General features: G+C 40.0%; 1 protein-coding gene across 1 annotated transcript; it reads right to left on the bottom strand.

Moving 5' to 3' along the window:
- Positions 1-1,107: 1,107 nt before the first annotated feature.
- Positions 1,108-7,798, bottom strand: LOC116545650 (rho GTPase-activating protein 5-like). Its single transcript, XM_032272184.1, is given in 9 exon segments — positions 1,108-2,349; positions 2,352-2,484; positions 2,486-2,965; positions 2,967-3,082; positions 3,085-3,428; positions 3,734-5,100; positions 5,102-5,782; positions 6,778-7,251; positions 7,415-7,798. Coding segments are annotated over 9 exon segments (4,893 nt in total). The 3' UTR covers positions 1,108-1,435.
- Positions 7,799-17,254: the final 9,456 nt, after the last annotated feature.

Raw genomic sequence — 17,254 nt, forward strand, 5'->3', positions numbered from 1 at the left:
AAAAAAAAAAAAAAAAAAAGAAAAAAGAAAACTCCAGGTTAAATTCTTGCCAAAAGATGTTTTCTTTTTTAAAAAATTATCTTTGGTCATATTTTATATTTGATTTACTCCCTTTTGTTATACTCGAGCAAGTTTAAACAGAAGCGCCACGCGCTGAGTTTGTTGAGAGTCCACCTTTATGCCGGAGTCCGAGAGTCAGCTAGAGCTCAATCCTGTCGACCAAGAACAAAGGGCAGTCGACATTTTTATACCAGTTTAGGGTCAGGGGGTGGTAAGCAGATTATTACAGAAGCAGAAGGATCAGGTTAGGGGAAGTGGGGATGCCTAACAAAAAAGTTCTACTTAAAGTTGTTTTTTTACTCAGGATGTGAGGCAGCAGCATGGGGTAGCAGTTACACAATTGCAGATACAGGATGTACAGGGCAGGTGGGCCCTGTTTCTCAGAAAATTGGTTACAAAGATGTCAGCTGTCTCAGACCACAAGCTTTCGGAACAGAATGCCCTACATAGCTTAGGGTGGGCAAAATGGAGTTAGCAGAATTGTTTAAAATGTATTCATTATAGCCATGCTAGGGTATTTCACTTTGGTGCATAAAAGAAATAAAAGGCCTACAGTCCAATACTAGTGGTTGGAATTTGTCTGAACTCTGGTAAAAGAAATATAAATCTATTCACTGAAATAGCTTTTGAGAAACAATAACATTTTAGAAAATGTGCTTATTGTCTTTTATTTTTATTGTACTATCAAATTCATATGCATTTTGCTGTAAACCATTTTTTTTTTTTTTTTTTTTTTGTTATTGGGACGGGTTTTTGCTCTTGTTACCCAGGCTGGAGTACAATGGCGCGATCTCGGCTCACCGCAACCTCTGCCTCCTGGGTTCAGGCAATTCTCCTGCCTCAGCCTCCTGAGTAGCTGGGATTACAGGCACGCGCCACCATGCCCAGCTAATGTTTTGTATTTTTAGTAGAGACGGGGTTTCACCATGTTGACCAGGATGGTCTCGATCTCTTGACCTCGTGATCCACCCGCCTCGGCCTCCCAAAGTGCTGGGATTACAGGCTTGAGCCACCGCGCCTGGCCCGTAAACCATTTTTTTAAATTTCTATAGAAAAATTTTATTCACAACATAATGTGACAGAAATTGCCACAGGAATGATATACTGATTGCAATAAGGTTGCATGCAGCAGCAGCTTTGTATTTTATAGCTATTTTTGTTTATAAAAATTAAACCTCTCCAGTCATGCATATCACATGTTCTTAGATTTGTAATGTAAGTGAATAAGGAATACCATCTAGTTCAAAGAGAAAATGTCATCATTTTGAATATGAATTATCTGTATGAAACATAAAGTATATTACTTGAACCCTGAAACATGCATGTCTAGATTTGCGTTTTGTCCAAATCCAGCCTGTTTGCAATCAATTCCTACTCATATAATACCAAGAGGATCCGTTTGTAATTGTGGTTGTATCAGTTGAGGTTGCAATGGTGGCGGCAACTGAAGTGGTACCACTGGTTCCACCAACTGTCCTGGATTCGAAGGTGGTGGTGGAGCCACAATGTTGGTTGTTTCTACAGTTTCTCCACTGTAAAAGAAAAACTGACACTGTTGAATGAATGTTTCAACAACAGACTGATGAATCTTAGTAGTAGACAGAAACTCTCTATTTTCAAAATCAGGTCTCATCAAGGTTGGCCAAAAACAGATGGATAAGTTGTCTGCTGTCATTAGGTTGATTTTATTTTGCGGACTAACCCTGTTTAGATGTGTTATCACGTATCTGAATACATCATAGTTTACAGGATGAAATTTCATAACAATTTCTTTCAAGGCATGAAGATGTTCTGTTTTATCCAGGATTTTTGCTGCTTCCAATAGCTCTGGATGAAAAGAATATGGAATTAAAGGATCTGGCAGATCTGCAAAGAAAGCTTTAAGAGCTCCAGCTACAGCATTTACTGTTACTTCCATTGACAACAGATTGATATTATGATCCTGATCAAACGGCTTTTGAATATTGTCTTAGTCAGTTTTGTTCCCGCTAACATGGTAGAGTCCTTCGGTACATAACCCTGTATCTTCAATAAATTCCACGCATTTCTCAACAAGTAGTGGTACAGGCTTCTCAGCTGTAACCAGATCCTGGAGGGGCATCCCAAAGTAATTACTTTCCCAATTTCTACGTTTTGGTGGATTGAAGTTCTTGGTTTTCTTCTTTATCTTCTTATCATCTAACTCCTGGTCAGAAGTGATTGCAGGATTATAAATGCCACCTTTCCAAGTTTCAACAGGAGAAAGAAGTGGATCTTCTTCATTTCCACAATGTCTCCCTTTTCTTTTTGTTTTAGAAGTGGTGAAAGCCTCATCATCACTTGCATCTGAATGTGTTCTTCTATAGTATGACTTGGCTTTATTAAATAAGGTTTTAGATTTATATTTGTATTTTGAAGGCCTCCGTTCCCCATGACTTTTTGAGGTTCTATCAGAAAATCTATTTTCTTCATCTCCTTGAGTGTTATTTACAAATGAGTTTTAAATTTTAATACGATTTTGACTATCATCTGGGACAACATAAATCTCATCAGAATAGCCCTTCTGTTTGAAAATTGTATCAATGAGTTCCGCAAAGTTATCTGAAGGATCCATATCTCTAGGATGTGCCAAAGGCACCCGGGAAGTCTGCTTTCTTGGGTTTTTACCAATACCAGCTTCAATTGTTTTTAAAAGGTTTGGATCCAGTTTTTTCACATTTGTCTTAGGTACAACTGGTTTAGGTTTAATAGGTGGAGGCACTTTATGGTTGCATTCATGGTCATGACAGTTTGGGGTACTATAAATAGGATATTCATTTCCTTCCAAATCTAATTTATATCTGGAACAGTCACTAGACATTGGAAGCAACTGTACATCATCCCCAATTGGACTATAAGGAGGTGGTGCTTCTGTGTCATCATCTGAATGAATCAGGGTAGTTGTTATAGGGAAAACAATCTCTGGGAGATGGTAGAAAAACATCTTCACTTTGATGGGTTGAATCCCTTGTGTTATCAGACAAGTAAGAATTTTCTATCACTTTTTTTTCTCTAGAACATCATTAAAAAACAGAGTAAAGACCTCAGCTTGCCTATGATACTGAGATAAAGAATACAATGCTGTAAATTTAGCAGTGATCTCAGTGGCAATGTGTTCTCCTTCGGTCATTAACTCTTTGATAGCCTCATTTTCAAAAAAATCTGCTTGGCTGTCAGTAACTGCCACCAGCTGTACAGGAATGGTGTCTTGAACTTCCGATGGAAATGCTCGAAGCATTCCCAGTGATGCTTTCCATTTTGCAGAGTAAACTAATATATACCCATGAACTAGTTCATCTTTTCTTACTCCAATTGAAGAGTGGTATGATAATATTGTTATCTATATTTGTCTCCTTTTTTTTTTTTTTTTTTTCTTTTTTTGAGACGGAGTTTCGCTCTTGTTACCCAGGCTGGAGTGCAATGGCGCGATCTCGGCTCACCGCAACCTCCGCCTCCCGGGTTCAGGCAATTCTCCTGCCTCAGCCTCCTGAGTAGCTGGGATTACAGGCACGTGCCACCATGCCCAGCTAATTTTTTGTAGTTTTAGTAGAGACGGGGTTTCACCATGTTGACCAGGATGGTCTCGATCTCTTGACCTCGTGATCCACCCGCCTTGGCCTCCCAAAGTGCTGGGATTACAGGCTTGAGCCACCACGCCCGGCCCCTTTGTCTCCTTTTTTGACCAATGATTTTATCAAACATTAGGGGATTATTCTGTCCAGCTTGAGCAGCACTGCAAGAATGAGAATCAAGGAAGGGTGAAAGAATAAGATCCACACTAAATGGATCTCCACACATGGCACACATGACAATTCTCAAGTCAGCTTCTGATATGTCCTTATTGGCAGGAACTGGGCTCACCACATCCAAATTGTGTTTAACTGATTCCAGTACTCCTCTTAGAGCTTGCTTTATTTGAGTTTCATTAAATTTACGAGGATATGTACCAGTAGGTACATCTACAAAAGGACATTGTAACTTGTTTGCCAGCTGCTGCCCTTGGTGCCTGAGAATTGGTAGATTCTTACTAATGGAATCTCTCTGATTAGGCAGAATTAATGTAAATGGAAGATTAGCTATGTATTTATCTTTTCTGATCTGAGAAGCTTCCGTTCTTATTTTCCCAATAAATTCCCCAATAAAACTCAATGACTCAATGGAATTAAATACACAAAAGCACCCATGTGGTTTAAAGGCGGCAGTCCATAATTGACTCAAAAAGTAAGGTGATTTGGCATCAACCGGCCGAAGATCAAGTTCATAAATTTTTCCATCTAAGGCATACTCGTCATCAGTGGATTGTGTCCTTATCTCATTTGCTAGTTCTTGGGCAAGGCCATCCTTCCCTAAAATGAAAAGGTTAACTTTATCTATATTGGTACTATCATGATATAATCTTAAGCGGCCACGATCCAACTGTAAAAGACTACTAGCAAGTAACTGCTCCACTTTAATGTCAGTACAATTTTGGCCACTAAGACATGTTTCTTTAGTGGGATGATAAACAAATCCTATATGCTTAAGAAGAAGAGATTCTCTATCAGGTGCAAGTTTCTGTAAAGCTTTATATCTAGGTTCTTCACTCAGAACTGTATGTATTTCACTCATTTTATCTGAACTAGGTGTTGCATTAAGATCTAAATCATAAAAAAGTTTGGAATGCTCAAAAAGCATTTCTTGAAAGTCTTCTTTGGCTTTTTCAACTATTTCTCGCTGATGCCTACCATATACCTCTTTGCTATCAGCTTCAGTGATATATTTGAAGGCTTCATCCTCCATAACAAAGCACGTAACTTCCTTCCATGGCTGCCCAGGTGAAATGAACTGAATTTTTTCCAAAGTCTTTTTGAATTTTTCCTTCATTTCTACGCTCCTCTTCTCAGATATTAGATGTTGTACATGGTTCTGATAGACTTTTTCAGCTTCTAAAGTGCTCAGGAGGTCAAATGGAATCCGCCTATCATTAATTTTGTCTATATGGTCGGTTTCATCCCAAGGTGTTTTTTCTAGCACCACAAAACATTAACTGGAAATCTGCTGTCTTTTCCATTAACTTCAAAGCTTCTGACCAATTCAAATGTTCAATCTCTTCTAGATTTGGCAAAAGAGTGTTAAAAGCTCTTGGTAAAGTATTTATATACTCTTCTCTCCATTTTCTCATGTGTTCCTGTTTAAGTTGTTCTATATGTTTAGAGAATGTATTTCTGGCCTTTCTTGTTCCCTCTAAGTTGATGCATTCTTCATAATCAGAATGATTTTTTAATTTATTACTAACAGTTTTCCAAGTTGCATGATAATCTCTCACAGTCTGTACAAGTTTTTCAAACTTATCTGTTGCTGTGACAACAAGTTGTCTCTGTGTTTCATAAGCATCCAAATAGGGAATCACTTTAGGCTTGCTACGAGTTTTATCCAACATTTGTACCAGTGCAGTGAAACATGTTTCAGTGTTGACATTAAATAGTGCTGATGTTTCCACTACAAGAAGATTCTTTTTGTTTGAAGCAAATGCCTGAACTTCTCTAAGATAATGATCCACACATTCATCACATTTAGTTGCCGCTATTATCACAGGTTTTTTTGATTTTGATAACTGGACAAAAAGGTTATTCACAAACTTAAGTTGTTCATCAAACTTCCTATTGCATCCCTGACTTACCTCAATGCATAATAAAAATCCATCTACATTTTACAACAGGAAGATCTAGATGGACCTTCCATATCAGGCAATCAGCCCTGGGGCCTGGTAGCCCTGCTGCTACATCTGGAGCAAACAGAAAATCCCTTGGCAAGAAGAAAAGCAGAAAGCCTACAAATGAAAAAATCAAAGTCTTGTTAGAATCCATAAAAAGTAACAGAACAGAAAATTTCACAAATATCAACGGGAAAAGAAATATTAGTACTCAAACATAATGGCTGCTATGTTGTGTAAAGAACTGGTCTTACCCTATCAAATCATCTGTAGACTACTTGAAAAAACTGGTTTGAAACTTTCACAGATTCACAACTTTCATCTGATGTCACTTTTCATTATCTCATTGGCTCCCTTTACCTGGTCTAAAGTTCTGGGATGTTTTCAGTCTGATACTCAGTGGTACTTTATTACAACATCAGCTGTGGAGTGTGACAGTACATTCCTGTAGTCCCAGCTGCTCAAGAGGCTGAGGCAGGAGGATCTCTTGAGTCCAGGATTTTGAATCCACCGTGGACAACGTAGCAAGATTCCAACTCTAAAAAAATGAAAATAAACTAGCCACAAGGAACAGTAAAAAATTGTTGTAATGTGCTTTAACTAAATAGATAAACTATACTAAACAGATACTAAAACTCAGTTTTAGGATGAAACCATTGTTGATATCCACATCAGTCCCTGTTTAGAAAACATTTAAAATGACTTTTAGTTATGTATAATATGCTGGCAATGAATACATTAGCTTCAAAATTTGGTAGTGCTCTTGAATATGTATATTTGTATTTTTCAAGCAAAGTTCTCTTATTTACATATACATTAAAGTGGGTTGGTACTGATATCAAAAAATGTTTATGTTTTTAGAACAGACACTTCAGTTACTGCGTTCTTAGGTATTCCAAGCCAAATATGATGACATCAGTAGACTGGATTTTTAAAATATTGTTTGATTTTTCTGTTTTCACAAATAAAACCCTGTTTCTAACTAAAAAAAAAAAAAATCCGTCTACATTGAGCTTCCCTTCAGACATCTGCTTCTGTTCAAAGCCTTGTTGTAAACCTAAGTGATCAGTGCAAATGTACATTAGTTTTTCTGCTGACTGCAATTTAGATGCAGCTGCACGTTTTATATATGGTTGCAAATTCGTACTCCGATGAGGCAAGAAAGTCTGGTCATCAATGAACTCTGTTTGTTCAATGACATGAATTTTGCATTCTACTCCATCTTCACCATTTTGTGTTATGTCACCCCAGTACAAAAAGTGATCATTGTTTACTACTCGTCCTCCAAAGTCAATGGTGTTAAGCACAGAAGTATGCTCTGGATAATATTAATCTGCTTTTGAGCGTACAAATCTATTGCACAAACAAGACTTTCCAACACCACAGTTACCGTTGTCTTTTTCAGTCCCAGAGAGTCCAACTACACTGATAGTGTAGGATGGGGGACGAGGCTCTTTGTTTTTGTCATCATAACTCTCTTCTCATGTCTCTACATTCATAAAGGTGACTAGATACGCTTCTCATGCTGAAAACAAAATCATCTCAAAATACAGATTCCAAATTTCAGAACTGTATTTGGTTCTTTGTATTTCCCTCATTTCTGTGCAGAAACATCTTCAAGATCATAGGGATCATCTTCCTAACAACGTCTGTCTCCTCCGTCTCCTCCTCAACGGCAGCTGCCCCGGCGGTGGCGGCGGCAGGGACATTCCTGGGGAGCGCTCCCGCCGCCGCCACCTCCTCCTCCACTCTCGGCTCGCCTCTCTTCCACGGCGCGCTCACCGAGCGGCGCGTCCCTTCAGCCACCTCTCCCCGCCCTCCCCGACACACACGCCCCGAAACCCTGAGCCCCACGGCCCCAGCAGCCTGCTCACCCTGTCCCTCCCTCCCCGCCACCGGCGGCGGCCCCGTCCCTCCCCCTTCCCCAGAGCCCGCCGCTGCCGGGCTCAGCAATGGCGGCCACTCGGCTCCCTCGCGCTGACGCATTTCTCTCCCTCTCTCCCGAACTTTACCTCCGCTGTAAACCATTTTCAAAACATCTTTTAAATAAACCTAATTCAGTAAGCCCCTTATAGTTTTTCTATTACCAATAATAGTAACCCATATTTTAAGTTACTATTTAAATTTAAATTGCTTTTTCGTTTGAGATGGAGTTTTGCCCTTGTTGCCCAGGCTGGAGTGCAATGGTGTGGTATCGGCTCACCGCAACCTCCACCTCCCAGGTTCAGGCGATTCTCCTCCCTCGGCCTCCGGAGAAGCTGGGATTACAGTCATGCACCACCACTCCCAGTTAATTTTGTATTTTGAGTAGAGATGAGGTTTCTCCATGTTGGTCAGGCTGGTCTTGAACTCCCGACCTCTGGTAATCGGCCTGCCTCAGCCTACCGAAGTGCTGAGATTAAAGGTGTGAGCCACCACACTCAGTCTTAAGTATCAATTCTTATTTATCAAAGTGTTTTAATATCATTTAATCTACTCACATGTGTTAGTTAGGGTTAATACGTACTTATGGTATTATCATCCTGGATTGATTTTTCTCAAGCATAGGAATGTGCTAATTTGAAGGCTTATACACAGAAGTCCAACACTGCAATGTGAGTTAAGTGATGTTTGTTCTTCATGTAAGACGTTAACAGGTGATAGCAGGCCAGTGTATTATGGAGAATAGTAAAGGAAGTAGATCCTTAGCTTATTAAGGTTTATTTATGGACAGTAACCCTTAAAACCTAATAAAACCATGAACAACATTTTTAAGTAAAGATCAGTTGTAGCTAAACCTGAGTGTACATATGTGTTAACAGATATGCTATAGTCCTGGAATCATGTAGGAATTACTTTGAAGAAGTTAGAGAAAAAAGGTTTTTAATGATGAAAACAAATATGATTGGCTAATGGAAAATAAGGGAGTACATTTTATTGATAAATGAAGTAATGAGTCAATTAATTTTCAACAAGGATGCCAAGAGTATTAAATGGGGAAAAGGTAGTCACTTCAATAAATGCTACTTGGAAAACTGAATATTAACATGCAAAAGAATAAAATTGGACCTTTTTTCACATAATACAAAAAGTCAACTCAAATGGATTAAAGGCTTACGTGTAAAACATGAAATGATAAAACTCTTAGAAGAGTACATAGGGGGAAATCTTCTTAACATTGGCCTTAGCAATGATTTATTGAATATGATATCAAAAGTACAGGCACGAAAAACAAAAATAGACAAGTGGGATAATATCAAACTGAACAACTTCTGTACAGCAAAGAAGGCAACCTACATAATGGGCAAAAATACTTGTAAACCATTTATCTGATGAGGTGTTAATATCCAAAATATATAAGCAACTCCCACAACTCAAAAGAAAAACAAAAAAATCCAACTAAAAAGTGAGCAAAGGACTTGAAAAGACATTTCTTCAAAAGAAGTCATACAAACGGCCATGAAGTACATGACAAGTTACTCAACATTAATCATCTGGAAAATCCAAATCAAAACAACAATTAGATGTCACCTCACATCTGTTAGATTGACTAATATATCAAAAAATCGATAACAAGGACTGGTGAGGATGTAGCAAAACTGAAACCCTGTTGGTGGAAATGTAAGTTGGTGCAGTCACTGTAAAGAACAATGTAGAGCAATCTCACCTTCTGGGTATATAGCCAGAGGATCTAAAATCAGGATCTCAAAGAGATGTCAGCATGTTCATGTTTATTACAGCGTTATTTACAATAGTGAAGACATGGAAGCAACTTAATATCCATAGATGGGTGAATGGGTAAAGAAAATATGGTGTATACATACAATGGAATATTATCTAGTCTCAGAAAAAGAAGGAAATGCATTGCAACAACATGGATAAACCTGGAGAGCACTATGCTAAGTGAAATAAGACATTCACAGACAGACAATCCTATGTGATCCTCTTTTATGAGGACTCTAGAATAGTCAAATCTATAGAGGCAGAGAGTACAGTGGTGCTTGCCAGGGACTCGGGGAGGGGAAAAGAGGGAGGTATTAGTCAAAGGGTACAAGATTTTAATTATGCAACATGAATATGTCCTAGAGATCTAGAGGCACAGAATAGTTCCTATAGTTAACGGTACTGAATTGTGTACTTAAAACTTTGCTAAGAGAGTAGATCCTACGTTAAATGTCTCTATCACAAATAAAATAAAATACATAATAGAATATGTCAGTGTTTTCAAGAGAAAACATTTTACCCTTTTGGGATGGAGGACAAAAGAATATGTAGACAACATAAAATTCATTGAAATGGAAGAAGCAATTGGCAGACCCATGACCTGAATTTAATGACAGGAAAGGAAACTGGAGTTTCTACATGCTTCCATAAATGGAAGTGGTATTCTTACTTGAGCTCTAATTTTATGAGGCCTGCAATTTATTGCTATGTTTGCAACCTAGAATACCCTTTTCATGCATATGGACACTTTTGGATTTTATTTTAATGTTCGTAAACCAAGACGTTACAAAATAAAATCTTAAATATATTGAAATGGACAATACACAAAAATCCATACCAACTAGAATCAGTAATTATATGTCGGGCATAAGACCCTGTGAAGGTGTCATTAGGTGGTAAAATACATAAGAGAACATAGAGCTTTTTAGTAATAGGAGCAGTAGTTGCAGCGGCAGAAACAGTCATTCAGATCTCTTTCTGTATGGTTGTGTGGAAGTATACAAGGAAAGTATAAAATGAAAAGGTTTGCGCAGGCTTGAGCTGTTGCTTTTGCAGAGGGACCACAGGTCTTAAACAGAGGCTGCTGCAAGGTTCACTACACACTGAGAGACTGTCATACCAGCAGAAATGACCTCAGCCTCCCCAAGTAGCTGGGACTACAGTCCCATGCCACCATGCCCAGCTATTTTTTTCATTATTATTATTATTATTATTATTATTATTTTGAGATGGAGTTTCACTCTTGTTACCCAGGCTGGAGTGCAATGGCGCGATCTTGGCTCACCACAATCTCCGCCTCCTGGGTTCAGGCAATTCTCCTGCCTCAACCTCCTGAGTAGCTGGGATTACAGGCACGCACCACCATGCCCAGCTAATGTTTTGTATTTTTAGTAGAGACGGGGTTTCACCATGTTGACCAGGATGGTCTCGATCTCTTGACCTCGTGATCCACCCGCCTCGGCCTCCCAAAGTGCTGGGATTACAGGCTTGAGCCACCGCGCCCGGCCTGGTAATGACTCTTATACCTGGACCAAGACATTGCGACAGATTTTTACTCATCCAAGGTCTTCTACTTATACAAAGTTCACAGAAAATTATGACACTCAAAGATGTTATATAAAGCACTTGGGTTGTACAGAGGGTGTCATAACAGGACCCAACACAGGATAAGAATGTTAACACTCCTACGTACACCCAGCTGACAGGATTGTCACCCTCACACATGGACAGAGACCACTGTTCAGATCCTGAATCTTATCTGTAGATGCAGTCTACAGCTGGAATTATGCCTGCCATATGTGCATCCAGCCACAAATAAGATGGTGACAAATAAGATTTCTGAACTCAGCTCACAATCATGATAATGACTCTCATACCTGGACGAGTCAAAAAGGAAATACTGACTCTCATGCCTGCACTTAAGGCAATGGGTAGTATCATGGGATTATACCGCCACAAAAATCTCAGAGCAGATTGAAACTCTGAAACATGCCTTATCAAACTGTCTGTGGTTCAGAGAATGTATTAACGTGGCCTACCACACAGGTGAGGTTGTTACCCTTGTATGTACACTCAGGAAACAGAAAGAATTGTCACCCTCTGACAAGGCCCACTGCTGAGGTTCTCAATGTCACATCTGAAGGAAGTTGAAAGGTGGAATTGTGATTCTCATATGTTGATCTGATCCACAGGTAGAATAGTGACTTTCAAACCAAGATTCAGCACAACTGTGAGAATATGGCTACCCACTGGGACACTGTTTCCAGTTGAAGTTGAGGCTGGATCAACTCCACCACTGAGATTCTGTCTTACATACTTGGGCACAACTCACAAAAGTCGTTGACTCTCATATCTGAAGCCTGGAAATTTGCGGGATTGTGAATCTCATTCCTAGACCTTTCTGCAGGTGTAATAGTACAATGTACCTTTGCCAAGCATCTAATTGACTTTACTCTTTTGTGGAAACCTAGCCATCAACTGGGAGTTAAGCTTCTGACATATACCAGGGCCAACACCCTGGGTGATGTGAACCTCCTGCCTAGGCATTTCCCTCAGTGGATTTTGTGACACGTCTCTTGGCCCATCAACCTAAGTGATGTGACTCACTTTCTTGCCTATGCCCTGGGGACTTTGACATATCACTGGGCCCACTATTTTGGGATACGACTCCCCTCTATTGACTGGTTCCTGTTAACAGAAAAAGATGTGACATTACTGATCCCAGCACCTAGATAGTGTGACTCTTTTTGGCTGGCTGTTCCCTGCTTCCATAAAAAACTTTGAAATAATACTGGGCCCAGCACCCAGGTAATGTGATTCTCCTGCCTGTGTCCTGCCTACACTGGTCATTCTGGTGTATCACTGAGCCTAACATCCAGGTGATGTAACATATTTGGGAGACCTGCCAACATCAAGGTTTGTGAAAAACCTCTAGCCCCACACCCAGGTAATGCGACCCTCTTGTCTCTTTCCACGCACAAGTAGAATTGTAACCTATACCTAGGCCCAGCACACAGACATGATAATGTCTCTCAGATGTGAAGCCACCCAGTTGGAGAGATTTTGACTCTCATAGGTAGGTTTAGGGCAGAAGGTAGAATTCTGAGTCTCCTATTTTTAGAAAGGTTACAGAAGGCTATGATAAACACACGTACATTATGAAGTCCTTGGGTGGTCGGAGAGTGTCATAATACAAATTAGAACACAGGTGCTATTGTGACTCTCATAAGCATACCCTGCAGAAAATTAGGATTGTTATCATCATACATAAAGGGAGCTGACTGGTGAGCTCGTGAATCTCATGTGCAGCTTAAGTCCACAGTTGGAATTGTGACTGCCATAGGTAAATCTGGTCACAGGTAGGATTGTGACTAAATTCTGGACCTAGTTCACAGGCACAATTGTGACTCTAATACCTGGACCTATCCAATAGAAGTGATGTTGACTTTAGTAGCTAGGCTTAGGGTGAGAGGTAATGTCCTGGGTTTCTTGTACAAAGGTCTCAGAGTCCTACAACACTCAAGTATATTATATAATGCCCTCAGATGGCAAAGAAAGTTTTGCGACAGAGCCCATCACACAGTTAAAATGTGACTCTTGTCTGCACACTCAGATGACAGTAAGTATAATCACCCTCCTACATAAACACAGCTCATTGTTCAGGTTCTGAATATAACACCTGGAAAACAAAGTTGAAACTGACTCTCCCATATGGATCCAGACCACAAGTAAGATGATGACTTTTGTATCAAGATTAAACACCCCTGTGAAGCTGTGTCTTCCCTATTAAAACACGTTTGGCACATGAGGATGAGGCTGTCTTGCACAGATCCAGTTAATGTTGAGATTACGACGGGTGTACATGGACAGAACTCAAAAGAGGTGTTGACTGTCATATTTGGAGCCAGCCCATTTGCACTTTTGTGAATCTCATCTCTGGATCTTTCTGTGGGTGTAATTTTGACATCTACCTTTGCCCAGTATCTGATTAATTTTACTCTTCTTCCTGGGTCTAGTATGGTATTTGGATTGTGACACTTACCTAGGCCAAGCACATAGGTGATGTGACTTTTCTGCCAAGGCCATTCTCTCAGAGGGAATTTTGAAATATTTACACAGAAATCACCTAGGTGACATGACATTCTTCTCCTGCCTGGGTTTAGCCCACAAGGGGGATTTTGACATATTTATTGGCCCATCACATAGATAATATGATCCATCTCTCTTGCCTTGGACCTGCTTACCTGGGGGATTGTGACATATTACTGGGCCCAGCATCTAGTAGATGTGACTGTCCTTTTTTCCTGGACCCTGTCTACAGAAGGGATTGAGACAAATCAATGAGCCAAGCACCCATGTGATGTGAATATCCTGCCTAAAATGCCTATAGTTGAAATTGTTAATATAGTTGGACCGAGCATCTAGGTAATGTAACTCTCCTGCCTAGACCCTTCTTTGTGACCTTTACCTAGGTCATGTGACACTCTTCTTTTTTCTGGACTCTGTCTACAGGGTGGTTTGTGACACACCACTGGTGTCACATACACCCAAGTAATATGACTCTTTTACCTTGTCCCTGCCCACAGAGGGCATTGTGACATGCTAATGGGTTCAGCAGCCAGGTGATATGACTTTCCTGCCAGGGCTGTTTTCAAAAAAGGAAATTCACATACCTCTGGCTCAGAATTTAGATGATGTGACTCTCCTTCCTGAACCCTGACCACAGGTAGTATAGAAACATATACCTCGGTTCAGCTCACAGACATGATGATGACTATCATATATGGACACAACCAATAAAAGAGATTTTTTACTCTTACAGCTAGGCTTATGGCGATATATGTTTTTGACCTACTTTGGAAAGGTCACAAAGTATTAGAAATTTTATGTGTATTCTATAATGCATAAGCTTTTGAATGGTCTTTGATGGTAGAGAGTGTCATTACAGGGCCCAGTGCACAGGTAATATTGTATCTGTCATAGGCATACCCAGACAATAGTTAAAGTCATCAACCTAACACATGAAGTTAGCCTACAGTTAAGGTCCAGAATCTCACTTGTGAATGCATGAATTTTTACTGTCATATGTGGATCTGACCACCGGTGAAATGACAACTCATTGCTGGTTCTAGCTCACAGGCATGGTAGTGACTTTTATGCCTTAACCAGACAAAAGGAAAGATGTTGAATCTCACCTCTGGGCTTAGAGCAATGAGTAAAATCATAGGTTCATACAAGCACAAAGGTCTCAAAGTGGATTGCAAGTCTCACACATAAAGTCCATAGATTGTAAAGAGAATAACAAAGCCCAGCACACTGTTGTGATTTTGACTCTCATATTTGTACACTGCCAAAAGTAAAGATTGTCATACTCCCACGTGGCCACAGCCCATGGCAAGTTTCCAAATCTCTCACCCTAAGACAATCAGACGTTGGTATTTTTAATCTTATATGTGGATTCAGTCTTCAGGTGCAATTATTAGTCTCTGACCAAGATTCAGCACCTGTGTTACGCTATGACTTCCCTACTGGCGCACTCTCTGCAGGTGAGTTTGAGGCTCTCATGCATGGATTCGATTTACTGTTGAAATCCCAACTCACATGCTTGGACACAACTCACAAGCGGTGTGTACTTTCATACCTGGACCCAGAACCTGTACAGGATTGTCAGTTCCATTCCTGGACCTCCTTGCAAATTTGATTGTGAAATATACCTTGGCCCAGACACAGCACAATGAATTTGACTATCCTGGCTGAATAAAGTCCACAGTTTGGATTGTGACATATACCTAAGCAAATAAACTAAATAATGTCCCTTTCTACAGGTGGCACTGTGATATACCTCTGGGCTAATTTCCAGGTCATGTAACTGCCCTCTCCCCTGGGCTCTGTTCACAAAGGTGATTGTAAAATATTGCTGAGCCCAGCACTCATGTGATGTAATTCTTCAGCCAGGGTTCTGCCCATAGGGATCATTGTGACATATAATTGAGCTCATCATCAATGTGATGTGAATTTTCTACCAGCACTCAACCCACAAGGAGGACATTGACATATTCCTGGCTCAGTATTCAAACGATGTGATTTTCCTGCCTGGTTCTGCCAACAGGTGGGATTGTGACATATACCTAGGTTCCTGGCCCATAAAAGAGATTTTTACTTTCACAGCTAAACTTAGGATAATAGGTAAGGATCTGAGTATCCTAATTGTACAAAAGATTACAGAGGATTATTACATTCATAAATATTCTATAAAGTAGTTGGGTCATATCAGAGCCCATCACAGAAGTAAAATTGTGCCACTTATAGGCACACTATCCAACAATTAGGATTGTCACTCTCACATGTAAACAAAGCCTACTGGTGGGGTGAAAAATCTCATACGTGGATGCAGACCACAGTTGGAATTGTGACTGCTATGTGTGGATTTAGCCACAGATAAAAAGGTAAGTCTTTTTTAAAAAAAAAAAAACAAATATTTTTATTGCACATTTATAAAATCTGCGTAGTTGAATCAAGTGTTCTTCCCTTTTATAATTCCTCCATTACTCTTTAAAATTTGGTTAAAATACAATATCCAATCAGAAGCCTTTTAAAAATGATCAACGGGAAATATTTTTCTCTACATATACATATATATAGTTTTGCGTATGTATAGTGCTTTTTTTCTTTCTTTCGCTTTAAATTTTTTTCTTTTTTTCTTTTTTTTTTTTACAAATTACTTTTAAGGGCAAAAAAGAAGGCTGGGTTTGGTGGCTTGCCTGTAATTCCACCACTTTGGGAGGCTGAGGCAGGCAGATCACTTGAGGCCAGGAGTTCGAGATCAATCTGGCCAACATGGTGAAACCCTGTCTCTACTAAAAATACAAAAATTAGCTAGTTGTGGCGCATGCCTGTAATCCCAGCTACTTGGGAGGCTATGTCACCAGAATCACTTAAGCCCAGGAGGCAGAGTTTGCAGTGAGCTGAGATCGTGCCACTGCACTCCAGCCTGGGCAACACAGTGGACTATCTCAGGGGAAAAACAAAACCAAAAAAAACAAAAAAGAGAAGGCAGACCAAAATGGTCTTTGGAGCCAGTAGTAGCCTTAGACTGTTTCTGACAATTTTCAGATATTAGAAAATTTTGCCTAATTGCCTAACAACTATTAACACATGATCTTTAGTCAAGTTACAAAATGCTGTTCTGACTGAAGTCCTTAATGATTTCCTTTCTTTCACTGAGGGCTGGGTATAAGGTTTTCTGGTTTATTTAAAGATAGAAAAGAAAGGAGACAGACAGGTCTCTTTTGACTTTTCAACATCTTACTGCCATGTGACCTCACACTCTACCCACATGTAAAAGGCTTCATCAGCAACCCAACTGTCATCTCCTGTCAAGTGCCAGGCAAGGTTTATATTCCTAATCTTTTTTTTTTTTTTTTTTTTTTTTAAGAGACGGAGTTTCGCTCTTGTTACCCAGGCTGGAGTGCAATGGCGCGATCTCGGCTCACCGCAACCTCCGCCTCCTGGGTTCAGGCAATTCTCCTGCCTCAGCCTCCTGAGTAGCTGGGACTACAGACACACGCCACCATGCCCAGCTAATTTTTTGTATTTTTAGTAGAGACGGGGTTTCACCATGTTGACCAGGATGGTCTCGATCTCTTGACCTTGTGATCCACCCGCCTCGGCCTCCCAAAGTGCTGGGATTACAGGCTTGAGCCACCGCGCCCGGCCCAATATATTCCTAATCTTTTGTAGTGAAGAATTTTTAAATGTCATCTGTATTTGATAAAATGAATA

This window comes from Sapajus apella, unplaced genomic scaffold (genome assembly GCF_009761245.1).
Source record: "Sapajus apella isolate SASKATOON/1434 unplaced genomic scaffold, GSC_monkey_1.0 scaffold319, whole genome shotgun sequence".
Lineage (NCBI taxonomy): Eukaryota > Metazoa > Chordata > Mammalia > Primates > Cebidae > Sapajus > Sapajus apella.